This window comes from Salvia hispanica, chromosome 4 (genome assembly GCF_029641045.1).
Source record: "Salvia hispanica isolate PSC_SH4W2 chromosome 4, Shi_PSC_v1, whole genome shotgun sequence".
Classification (NCBI taxonomy): Eukaryota; Viridiplantae; Streptophyta; class Magnoliopsida; order Lamiales; family Lamiaceae; genus Salvia; species Salvia hispanica.
The window spans coordinates 3,585,530-3,598,887 of NC_142695.1; the positions used below are offsets into that span (position 1 = coordinate 3,585,530).

Below are 13,358 nucleotides of genomic sequence, written 5' to 3' on the forward strand. Positions count from 1 at the left end.
TAAAAGGCTTCATAAGGGGGAGGGTTATCCACACTTATATAGATTAGATTGGATCATCACCAAGTCGATGTGGGACAGAATTGAGAGAATTTAACACGCCCCCTCACGTGTGGGCCGGAAAGGACATCGGTCTTCCATCACGTGGGTAGGCAATGCTAGAGATAAGAGAACCATCATCGATGTGGGCCGGAAAGGATATCGGTCTTCCACTCGTGAGGTAGATAAGAGATAAAGAGAAAACCATCATCGACTTGGGCCCGCTCTGATACCATATTAGAAATGGGCCACTCACCCCTTAAAATGCCTCATAAGGGGGAGGGTTATCCACACTTATATAGATTAGATTGGATCATCACTAAGTCGATGTGGGACATAATTTAGAGAATTTAACACGCCCCCTCACGTGTGGGCCGGAAAGGACTTCGGTCTTCCATCACGTGGGTAGGGCCACTCACCCCTTAAAAGGCCTCATAAGGGGGAGGGTTATCCACACTTATATAGATTAGATTGGATCATCACCAAGTCGATGTGGGACAGAATTGAGAGAATTTAACAGCTCATGAGTTTATTCTTTGCGCATAAAATTATTTTTGACATGCAATTTCTCGAAATTAAGGCGTTGCATCTTGACTTAAGGGTTAGCTTACGGCTCGAGAGCTAAAACTGATATCTTCATTTGACTGATAAATCATGTTGTTTGAGTGATGGATGATCGATACCACATACGTATTGGATCTTTGACTATCATCCAACATGTTTGAAGTACATTCAAATCCCACACCACATCCTTCTTATTTCCTGCTTTTGAGCAAACAATGTCCTATCAAAAGCAAACAATGTCCTATTTGGATCATGCAAAAAAATTAATTGTGCGTGTATTTATAGATATAATATGAATTAAAAACAAAAATCGATCTCCTCACCCACCCCCATCCCCACCTTCTGGGGTGGTCCAATACGTTGTAGCGCGTGGTTTAGTTGCACCCGACATCCACCTTCTGGGGTGGTCCAATACACTGTAACGCATGGTTTAGTTGCACCTAACCCCTCGCCAAAGTGTGGCCCGAGACCTTTACTGCGGTGCCAAGACATGACCCGGAGCCGCCCCTCCTCCCGCCAATGCGCATGGGTCGGACTGGACCTCTCCCATCGTGGTTCGACCCTAATTGTGATCTGTTAAGGACCTTCTCCTTAACGGCGTTCGGCAGCGCGTCTGCGACGAACGAAAAGTATTCCGGCGCCCAGCGTGGGTCGGCGGAAGCGATAGTTTTCGAGCTGTGCGTCCTCCGTCGGGCAGCGTAAAAACTAGAGTTGATAGATAATGATTCACAAGATTTGTGGGCAAACAAAATTTCATTCATAATTGTGTTAATGAACAAAAGCCCTATTTATAGACTAAGGACCCTAGGGTTGATTCGACCTAATCCTATTCATCCCGGGAAAGAATCAACAAAGAAAACCCGAAACGGAGTTTATAACTATGCTCGACTCCTACTGAATTTAAATAATAAAAAATAACGTAGCACCAAAAATAAATAAAATAAAGAAAAGAAAATAATCCTATTGCTAATTGGACACGAAGTCGCCGAACTTGTTCGGAGGCTTCGCAACTCTCTTCGGCTTAGTCTTTGCGATAGATGTCTCTTGCACCACATCTGCATTCCTCGCCTCAATCGTCTTCCCTTGCCTTTCCTGCACTTCGGCAGCCTCCGGCTGCCGTTGTTCCTCCGGCGTGAACGGGATCATATCAACCCCCCTCTCCATAGCCACATCCTTGTCCTCAAGGAGTACGTTTGGAAAATTCTTTTTGATAATATCCAACGGCTCCCAAGTAGGCGAATCCGTACCATCCGACCAACGTACCAAGACATGCTCTTGAGGTCGATCTTCCTGCCACAGCAAACGCTTCTCCAAAACCCGTACCGGGTAAACGACAGGCCTGTCTCCAAAAAACTCCGAAGGCAGCTCGCCCGGTACGCCCGCCGCATCTCCCTGAACAAACGGCCGAAGGAGGTTGACGTGAAAGACATTATGGATCCTGCTCCCTTCCGGTAGTTGCAACCTATATGCCACCTGCCCGATGCGTTCCAATACCTTGAACGGTCCGTAATAGCGACGCGCCAACTTTGCTGACAGCGGACGCGCGACTGAATGTTGGCGGTAAGGATGGAGTTTGAGTAACACCATATCACCTACCCTAAATTCCACCAAACGACGATGCTTATTTGCCGAATCTCGCATCCTTTGCTGGGCACGTTCCAAATTGTGACGCAGCTCCACCAGTAACTCGCTTCGTTGTGTGATCAGCTCCGCCACCGAAGGAGGTGTCGCGGCCGAAGGGGGGGCAAAGACCAAGCTGGGCGGGTCTCTGCCATATAGAGCTTTAAACGGGGACATCCCCAGACGCGCATGGTAAAAACAATTAAGAGCTAATTCTGCCCACGGGAGGAAATTAGCCCACTGCGAAGGCCGATCCGCAACAAACGCTCGTAGGTATTGCTCAAGTCCCCTATTCCTTACTTCCGTTTGGCCGTCGGACTGTGGGTGATAAGCGGTAGAGAAATTTAACTTCGTCCCGCTAAGGCGCATAATCTCTTCCCAAATTTGATTCAAGAACACCGAGTCACGATCCGAGACCAAGGTTTTAGGAAATCCGTGATGACGGACCACCGTATTGACGAACAAGTGCGCGAACGCAGCGCATCAAATTGGGTAGGTAGTGGAGCAAAATGGGCATACTTCGATAATCGGTCCACCACCACCATGATTACTGTGTATCCTCGCGATTGCGGGAGACCGGTGACAAAATCCATAGAGAGCTCCTCCCACACCTGTGAGGGAATTGGTAACGGTTGCAAGAGCCCTGCCGGTTTCTGAGTAGAATATTTTGTAGTTTGGCATATAATGCAAGCCTCCACAAAACGTCGTATCTCCTTCTTCATTTGCAGCCAATAAAACTCCGCTGTCACCCGCCTTAGCGTTCTTTCAAAGCCCGGGTGCCTGGCAGACTGAGAGCTGTGGTATTCTGTCAGAATCGGCGTTCTGGCCGATGACCGAGAGCCCACGAAAATGCGGCGATGGTAATATACCAACCCATTCGCCCAAGAAAGGTGGCCCGGCGCACGGCCTTCCTTAATCTCCTTGACTATTTCGCGCATTTCCGGTGACGAGGCCGTCTCCCTCCGCAATAAGTCGATCAAATGTGGAACAGGTTGCGAGGCTGCCATCAATAGGGCGCCCGTGCGCTTGGCATCGCCCTCCGTCACACCCGCAGTATTGCCGCCGCAGCTGTCCTCCGCGTCCGTAGAGCCCTCGCGACGTGAAAGAGCATCCGCAGCTCGGTTAGACGTGCCCTTCTTATACTCTATTCTAAACTTGTACCAAATCAGTTTACGGACATATAGCTGCTGATCCGGCGTCTGCACTCCTGATTATGAATTCCCGACCCAATAAGTATTGTCGCCATTTCTGCACCGCCTCCACTATCGCGTATAACTCTTTGTGGTAAGTCGAGGCCACCCGCCTGCGGGGCCCTAACTTCTTACTAAAATAGGAGACCGGATGGCTGTCTTGCAAAAGGACCGCGCCTATACCCGAATCCGATGCGTCGGTCTCTATGCAAAAAGGTTTGTCGAAATCGGGCAATCGCAGGACTGGGGCGGAAGTCATAGCTGTCTTCAAATCCCGGAAGCTCAAATCAGCCTCAGTTGACCATTCGAAAGAATCTTTCTCAAGCAACTCGGTAAGTGGGGCTGCGATACCCGCATAACCGGCAATGAATCGACGGTAATAACCCGTTAAACCCAAAAACCCCCTGAGCTGCTTTACTGTCTTGGGAAGAGGCCATGCCGTCATAGCAACTATCTTACTGGGGTCCGCCTTAAGTAACCCATCACTAATCAAGTGGCCCAGATAATCCACCGTAGAGCTGCAGAAAGAACACTTTGACATTTTAACGAAAAAGTTGTTCTCCTGCAGGATTGCCAACACCGCTGCGAGATGCTGCCCGTGAGACTCAGCCGACGGGCTATAAACCAGTATATCATCAAAGAACACTATGACAAACTTCCGAAGCATGGGCTGAAATATAGCGTTCATCGCGGCCTGAAAAGTCGACGGGGCATTCGTCAGGCCGAACGGCATGACCAAAAACTCGAAGTGGCCATCGTGGGTGCGAAACGCAGTTTTAAAAACGTCTTCGTCATGCATTCGTATCTGACGATACCCCGATCTCAGGTCCAATTTGGTGAAGACCCTTGCTTTGCCCAATTCATCGAACAGTTCGTCTGTCGTTGGGATCGGGAAGTGATCCGGTACGGTTGCGTTATTTAGAGCGCGATAATCAATGCAAAAACGAAAGGAGCCGTCCTTCTTCCGAATGAGTAAAACGGGCGACGAGAATGGACTACAGCTCCGCTGAATGACCCCCTGCTCCAACATGTCTTTTATTTGACGCTCAATCTCGTTCTTTTGAAAATATGGGTAGCGATACGGTCGTACATTCACCGGTTTCGTATTGGGGAAGAGATGTATACGGTGATCGAAGGGCCGCTTGGGAGGTAGCCCTTCCGGCAATCGAAATACCACCCGAAACCATTCCAAGACCGACAGCACGCCCGGCGGCAGGCCGGCGGGAAATTCGTCTATCGCAGGCGTCGCCGGCGAGGCGGATTCCGGCTCCAGTAGAAGCAATTCATAAACGTCCATGGCAGCCCTCGAAGGTGCTAAGGAACCGAGCGACTGGAGGCTAATGCGACGCGGCGGGGGGCAATATTCCTTTAATAACAATTTGTGTATCTCCCTGTTTAAACTCCAAGGTCTTGCCCGCGAAATCCGCGGTTACTTTCCCCAAGGACTCTAGCCAATCCATTCCCAGAACAACATCCGGACCATGTACTGGCAAAATATGTAGATCCACCACAAAGACCGTCCCTTGAACCTCTAACTTTGTTTGTCTGGAAATATGTGTACATAGAAGAGTCTCGTCGTTGCCTACGATCACTTTAAATGGCCGAATAGGGGATAACGGCAAATGCAGAGTCTCGGCGACACATGGGTGAAGGAAATCTCGATCGCTCCCCATATCAATGAGAATGCTCACTTCTCTCCCCTGAATTAGACCCAAAACTTTGAGAGGCCTAGATCCGTGACTACCATTCAAAGCATGGACATGAGAAATATCTGATTCCACCGGTACTTCCTCGGTGACTTTTCCAAAGTCCTCGTCAAAATCATCCCCATCGTCTGCATAACACAATAAGCGCTGCTTAGAAACGTGGCCCGTAACCCACAACTCGGGACAATAGTAGCAAAGGCCCAACCTTGCACGTTCTGCTCTTTCCGCCTGTGATACACGAATCAAAGGGGGACGTGCCTGCTCTGTGGATCGCGTGTTGGGCGGGTTCGAACCAGTTCCTTGGCTGGGCTGGGCTGGGCTGGCGATTGGCTCGGGCCCATACTCTGGAGAACGCGGCTGTCCCGACCTTGCCAAGGGCGACGCGAGGTCTGCTGTCGTTCCGCCTAAGTGTCGGCCAGTTCCAAGGCCAAAGCCATTGCTGCTGCCAGCGATGATGGGCGATGCACTCGTATTCGCTCCTGCATATCTGGTTTGAGGCCGGCCACAAACAACGTAAATAACTCCGACTCGGGAACGCCATGGACACAGTTTAGGTATTTTTCGAACGTGTTATGATAAGCCTCTACCGTTCCTGTCTGTGTCAGCTTGGCAATCAACCCAAAGTAATTTTTAAAGCTCTGCCTGTCAAAATGGTGTCTAACGTCATCCAGAAATTCCTGCCAAGTGACAAACTCGTTGTTCGCACAATAATTAAATACCCATTCAGACGCTGGAGGGTCAAAAAGCATCACGGCGTAGTGCAGGCGATGCGCATCCGGCATCATCAAGTGGTCGAAATAGTATTTGACTCTGGCTATCCAATTCGTCGCCTCAGAGCCATCAAAGCGTGGAGCTTGCATTTTAACACGCTCAGGTTTGTCGAACCCCGAAGCATTTGACCGAAAACGTTGGGGAGGGTCCCAACACGAAGCTGGTCGGTCAAACGGCTGTTTATAGCCACTGAATCGGTGGCGCGACTGGAGCTGTCCCGGTGGGTCCCAACAGGACCCAGCGCGGCCCATATCAACGCGTCGGCCGGGGTCTCGTGTCGGAAAATCGCGGACGTCAGAATTAGGGTTCCTGGTGTTAAACCCCTTATCCCACGATTTTCTACGCCGGAAGAACTCCTCGTCGTCCTCCCTGTCCTCAAACCCCGATTGCTGTTCGATTTCGCGCGAAAGGATCGGTTCCAGGTTGTCGAATTTGCGATCCGTTTCGTCCTTCCACACGTCTAACTTGTCGAATTTCTCCAGTAGTTGGTTTAGTTTCATAATCAGTTGATCGGACGGCTGCGCGTCGTCTCCCGGGCGACCCTCGAAGTCGCCCCCGTCAATCGACGAGCGTTGATAGCCGCCGGCCTCGCGGCGGACTCCGATAGGTAGGCGGCCCCCAAATCGAGTCGGCGGGTAATTTTCCTAGCGTGGCGTCCCCCAGGGCGCCTTGCCGTTGTTAACACGTTTCATGAGTTGACTGATGAAAGCACCAGATGTTAAGGACCTTCTCCTTAACGGCGTTCGGCAGCGCGTCTGCGACGAACGAAAAGTATTCCGGCGCCAAGCGTGGGTCGGCGGAAGCGATAGTTTTCGAGCTGTGCGCGGTTCCTCCGTCGGGCAGCGTAAAAACTAGAGTTGATAGATAATGATTCACAAGATTTGTGGGCAAACAAAATTTCATTGATAATTGTGTTAATGAACAAAAGCCCTATTTATAGACTAAGGACCCTAGGGTTGATTCGACCTAATCCTATTCATCCCGGGAAAGAATCAACAAAAAAAACCCAAAACGGAGCTTATAACTATGCTCGACTCCTACTGAATTTAAATAATAAAAAATAACGTAGCACCAAAAATAAATAAAATAAAGAAAAGAAAATAATCTTATTGCTAATTGGACACGAAGTCGCCGAACTTGTTCGGAGGCTTCGCAACTCTCTTCGGCTTAGTCTTTGCGATAGATGTCTCTTGCACCACATCTGCATTCCTCGCCTCAATCGTCTTCCCTTGCCTTCCCTGCACTTCGGCAGCCTCCGGCTGCCGTTGTTCCTCCGGCGTGAACGGGATCATATCATGATCCTAATACTATTGTTCTAAAAGTGGTTAATTCACAAATTAATTTTATATACAAGAATAGTAACTCTTTCTTTTAATAAGCTGATGGTAAATAGAAAGCTCAATATAGTTTCTTGTCATTAAGTATTAGTCGTTGATTAAGATGTGACAAATTAACACATAAGATATTAGAGATTCTGCCGTGTTACGTTGTCTTCATACACTCATAGAGATTGTGACAGTGATATCTTTTTTGGTTACCCAAAAGATTGTTGGATTATAAAATTATTAATACTTCTTTCATCTATAGTTTTATGTTTTTCTATAGAAGCTTCTTGATCATCTTGCATTTAAAATTATTTATACTTCTTTCATCTATAGTTTTATGTTTTCTATAGAAGCTTCTTGAGCATCTTGCATTTAATTTCATATAATTTGGGATTAAGCGACATTTGAAATTAATGAAGAGCGATGAAGCCGGGGATAATAATGAAGACATGTTCGATTTGATTGATGACTCGAATTAAATTTAATAAAATGATGAATGAGACTAAGAGTGGTCCATCCTTTAACAAAAAAAAAAACATTGCAACTTAATAAACCAAACATGTGATGTTAAATAAAAATGAAAAATCAAGATTAGCATTTCTACAAAATGATTGTGTTGTTATCTAAATTAATGAAAGATAAACTTCAATTCAAACACACCCTAAGAATAATCCAATCTAGTCATGACAGCAGTTCACACACCACTTAAACAGAAAACATAAATAAAAATTCTGTATTTTTTTTTATTTCAAATAAATTTTTATTTTTATTTTATTTTAACTCTTGATACATTATTTAAATAATAATTTAGTGTGTGCCTCTAAATAATTTTGGTGGAAAGAATGAGGAGAAAATAAACTAGTCATATATAATCTCTATTCAAAATTGGTGGAAGAGATTAAGTAGTTGAGAGTATTTAAGCATTAAAAAGAATTATTAATTTATTATTGTTGTTTTTACGAATATTATATGGCTTGCATAACGTGCATGGTTTTATTGTATTTTGAAGAATAAAGCTATCAAAAATACATGTTTTTAGTGAATTAAATATTTTACCAAATCATTAATTGTTTCTACTTAAAATCTCGCATATACTCTATTTATAATCATTTGCAACTCACTTAAAGATTCTCTAGTATTAATGACAATATAAGTGGAACTAAAAGATGATGAAGAAAATAAAAGGTCAAATGAACAAACAAAATTAGTTGTTGAGGGTATTTATTGATTTGGGTTTTGGGCGAATTAAATTTCCAGCTGAAACATCAACAGCGTGGTCCAACAGCGACGAATCAACCATATATATTCTAGTATTAATTATTTTGAAAACCCAATTTATTAAATTTAACCAAATAGCTTACCTAAATATGTACTGTAATTTAGTAACTCATTTTTTAGCTTTCATGAATGCCTTCAAAAGAATCAAAACTGTTTCGTAGCTTCTAGTACTAGTACTATTTTGCCATCTTAAAAATATTTTCGGTATGAACTTATAAAATTAAATATAGAATATAGAGAATCCGCAAACCCGATCGAGCAGGATTAGTCGGATTCCGCCAAAAGGCGGGTCCGGTACACATGGTTAAACAAAAAAAAAATGATGTATTCAAAATAAAATAGAGTAAACTATGATACATATGCAAATATTATAATTTGGTGCAGATTCGAGAAGCTATCCATCCCTCTAACCTCACATTAAATATGAGTTGTGACGTTCATTGCATTTAGCTGTGCCAATTAGTGATTAAACATTTCATATTATGTGGGCATAGCCAGATAGATACTCATTATCGAAACTGATTAATGTTAATTAATTGAAGTTTTCTAGAAGAATTTGTTGCTTTCTCATTAATTTACTAGCCGCCCCGTCACAGAGAGGCAGGGTTAACTCACTAAGTGTGTGACTTACTTATATGTTTAGTAGTAGAATTAAATATAATAATAGAGCAAATTGCAAAACCAACTAACCAAATAACAAATCAATAATAACAGTATTCGTCAACTTAGACAAAATTGTCTTTTGGTCAATTATTTTTATTTCTTATTTGCATTCTCAATATGAGAACCCATGTGCGTGCGGTTGCATCATTGTTCTTATCTACATTGTCGCGCCCGATTCGCCGGTCTCGTAGTGTCACACTCGACACTCTCGTAGTGTCACACGGTCTCTCCCTCGATTCGCCGACACTATGAGCGCGGCAACTTCACATGTTGTTGTGAGTTTGTCTGGATTCGACTCTTGACCCCTAAATGGAAAAACGAGCTCCCAATATGCATACTAAATCTAAGCACGACTGTTCTCGATACAAAGTGTTATGTTTGGTGTGATGGTGTGAATTGACCAAATTTATACTATGCATACCAAATCTACAGGCGACTTGACTCACTGCGTGATATGTTGCTATGAATTGACATTTTCATATTAACATATCAATTGAAACATGTGCGTAACCAAATTTGATAGTATATGAATTAGTCGAATGCATACCGTCATACCTTCGTGGTCCGTGGCATCAATATGAGCTACACATATCGAATAATGAGAGTTTGTTAAGCATGATTTAGATTTATACCATGCATACCAATCCACAAGAAAACACAATGATTTACATGGTTAACTCCATAACTAGTGTCGGAGTTGAATAAAGCAAAGTTTATTATAGTTGTACATTTATTCATAGAATTAGTGATTTTTCCTAGCTTTGGTTGCGCAAAACGTGACAATAGTATTCTCCTAACGCCCAGATGGGGAATATGTTTCTGTATGCAGCATACGAACAAGTGCAATTCCCATTGTAGATTCCCATTATCTCCTGAGAATACAGTGAAACAAATGATAAATGAATTTATTTTCTTTTCAATGATCATTTATTTTGATACACACAATGTTAAGTATTGGAATCAATGCTCTTAAAATCTGAAAGTAACTTATCACAGCAATATCAAAATAATTTATAATTAAAAGTATTACTTGATGTGGGAAATCCCCATTCTCACATTGAGAATTTATAAGGACTTTCGCTGTACGATGCAACGGCATGGGATCTCTCTCGGCCTGCAAATCATCGTAACACAAGACGAAGAAACGCATCAGCCACTCGTTCATTTAAATTTCATCATTTTTCACACTTACATGTGTTATGAAATGGCCGATGGTTATGATAATGCAGGCATGAACTCAGTGCAAGAAATGCAGAGTATTTTTTTATTTAATTTTTCTTTACCTGCCCAGCCTCAATAAGAACCATCAATGCCCATGTTGTATTCACCACATGAGACCTGTTACCTTCAGATTTGTATACACCTAAATACATACGCAAATCGTAATTCATCAACAGTTGTAACACATCACCACATATACGCAAATAGTAATTCCACCTCCTTGATTCTGGCGGTAGTTGTTGTAATTCATGTTGTTGCCGCCTTGATGCACATAATTCACATCTTCAATTTCGAGCCCAGTTGGCTCTGTTCCCATGAAGCCTAGCTTGTTTGTCAAGAAGTCTAGCTGCTTGGACATCATGTCCATCCTGTCAATGTCCGACGTGGATGCTACCCTGTAGGTCTTGCTTCTCTCATTATTCCATCCCTCATCGTTGGAAGTTACCCTTTCAATCACCTCTAGTGATTCTTCTTCTCCCAACCTAAGGAGTGACCCCCCTGCACTCATATTCAATTCGCGCACTGCCTCTGGAGTGGCTCCTCTGTAGAAAGTTATGACTTGTTGTCCCGGGCTTAAACCGTGGTTGGGGCATCTCTTCATCAGATATTTAAATCTCTTCCATGCCTCTTGAATATTCTCCTGAGGCTGCATCGCGTAGGAGATGACTTCTGCTTGTCGCTTTAGTGCCTCGCTAGGTGGGTAGCATTTATCCAGGAAAAGCTCAACCATCGCATTCCAAGTAGCGACCGAGTTAGGATCCATGTGATCGTACCAATCCCTAGCATCTTCCTTCAAAGAGAATGGGAATAGTCTGAGGCGAATCTGATCATCTGGGACCCCATTAGCCTTAACCATGTTGCTGATTTGTATGAACTTGGTCAAGTACTTGTTGGCATCTTCTGAACCTGTTCCACCAAATGCATGTGCTTCTGCCCTGTTTATCAATCCCGGCTTCAATTCAAAGCTGTTAGCGGCAATCCCCCCATTGTTGATCGGTGGGTTAGCCACTCGTCTGTATGCAAACAAATTCTGCACGGGGTTTGGTCTCACATTTTGCGCATCCAAACGCCTTTGCATATTGGCCATTTGCTGAAGAAGTTGATGGACAACGGGATCGGGATGTTCCACATTATTGTTCTCATTGTTATTCTCCTCGTTGTTCTCATTATTGTTCTCATTGTGATTATTCTCCTCGTTGTTCTCCATTAGAATTGGAGACTGCCCGTACTGTATGGGAGATGGCAATGGAGATGGACTAGGTGAAGGAGTTCTCTGAATACGAGAAGGAAGACGCTTATGACCGGGTGAAGATACCCGAATCCTTTGGTTTAACCTACTCTGTGCGTTCCTCTTCCTGCTGGATGCTTCGATCTCAAGATCGATTGGCTCTAAAGGTGGACCTTTAGAACGCATGTGCATACAACCTGCCCAAGGAAACACAAAGATTAGAGAACTCAAAAATAAAAATAAAAATAAAGCAAATAAAATATAGATTAGTAATCTCTATTATTATCACGATATTAAGCTATACTGACGCAAAATTGTCCCCGGCAACGGCGCCAAAAACTTGACTCGACTTATTTTAACACAAATAATACCCGCAAGTGTACGGGGCTAGTGCAACAATTAGCAAGCAAGAGTATCGTATCCCACAGAGACAAGATTGTATCAACTCAAGTACCATGAACAAATTTCGACTACTATCTAGACAATCCAAAGAGCAATGGTTTTGTTCTAACACTACTATAAGCATATAACAACGAACAAGGAATTAATAGTAACAAGAGGAATTAAACAAAAGTGAAAAGATACCACAAAGAGGAGAGTAGAGTTTTGGATCCAACTACAATGGAATTGTATTGTGATTGATTCAACAACTTCGATTACCCATTTTATGTCTCTAGGATTACTAGGAAAGTCGCTAGTCTAGGTTGAGCCCCCTCGCGAGTGTACTCACCCCATTGATTAACCCTTAATATTGAAGTCTCCTTCTAATATGTTTAGATTAACTCCATAGAACAAAAGACCCAAGGCCTCACTAAGGTTCCCCTCTCTCGAGTGTAGATTATCAAAGTGATGCTCACTCTTTTATCAAACCTGGATAGGTATCTCTCGATTACAACTATAAAGGTAAACAAACTCAATTGGTAGCTAAGCAATTGAATTGAAAAGGCACTAGAATGAACAAAGGAATCACAAGAGCTAAGCAATCAAAAGAAGTCCTTGAATTAATCACAAACATCCATTGTAGTCTTCACCAAAACTCCACAATAAAATTAGCTACTCATGTTCTTCATGAAAACCAAAACAATGGATTCAATCAAATACATAACAGAAAGCAAATAGATACTCATGTGAAACGATTCTATGGATTAGAGACTTCAATCTCTCGATTTGTAGTCTTCAATCTTCAAATCTCTCTTCAAAGTGTTCTTGGGGAAGTGTAGAGCGTGTGGTAGGCGGTGGAATCTTGAATTATGAAACCTAGGCGTTCTTCCTTTTAATCCCCCATAAAAAATCGCATTTTTGGCATAAAAATACGCCAAAATATCGTACCCGGCCGGGTGGAATTATAAAGAGCAAAATTCACCCGGCCGGGTGGTCATTTTTGACCACTTTCTGACAGTTTCCGCGCAGAACACCGTACCCGGCCGGATGGTTAATTCACCCGGCCGCGTGAAATTTTCTAGAACGCGCAGTGTTCTTATAACGGCCATAACTTCTTCTACCGAACTCCGATTGAGGCATGTAAGATACCCACGCGAAGCTCTTTCGAAGATGAAGAGATTGATATACATTAGGGGCTGATTGGACTCCAAAATCTCCAGTTAATATTGTCTCAAACCAAGGCTGCTGACATCCACATATTTTGTACCTTTTTCTACACATTCTTAACAAAATGGTCAAATGCCAAAATAATGGAGAAGTAATCATAATCATATCCGATAATAGACGAAATGCGATCAAAACCATGCAAGATTAT

General features: G+C 43.6%; 1 protein-coding gene and 1 pseudogene across 1 annotated transcript; both read right to left on the reverse strand.

Annotated features, from left to right (window-relative positions):
- Window positions 1-1,566: 1,566 nt before the first annotated feature.
- On the reverse strand, window positions 1,567-2,187 carry LOC148927086 (uncharacterized). The gene has a single exon (XM_089055968.1). The coding sequence runs from the start codon at window positions 2,185-2,187 to the stop codon at window positions 1,567-1,569; it is 621 nt and encodes a 206-aa protein (XP_088912094.1).
- A 3,333-nt stretch (window positions 2,188-5,520) lies between these two features.
- On the reverse strand, window positions 5,521-6,579 carry LOC148927087 (uncharacterized; annotated as a pseudogene).
- Window positions 6,580-13,358: the final 6,779 nt, after the last annotated feature.

Excerpts from the sequence above, each read along its gene's own strand:
- LOC148927086 (XM_089055968.1), bottom strand. The coding sequence starts at position 2,187 with ATGGTGTTACTCAAACTCCATCCTTACCGCCAACATTCAGTCGCGCGT.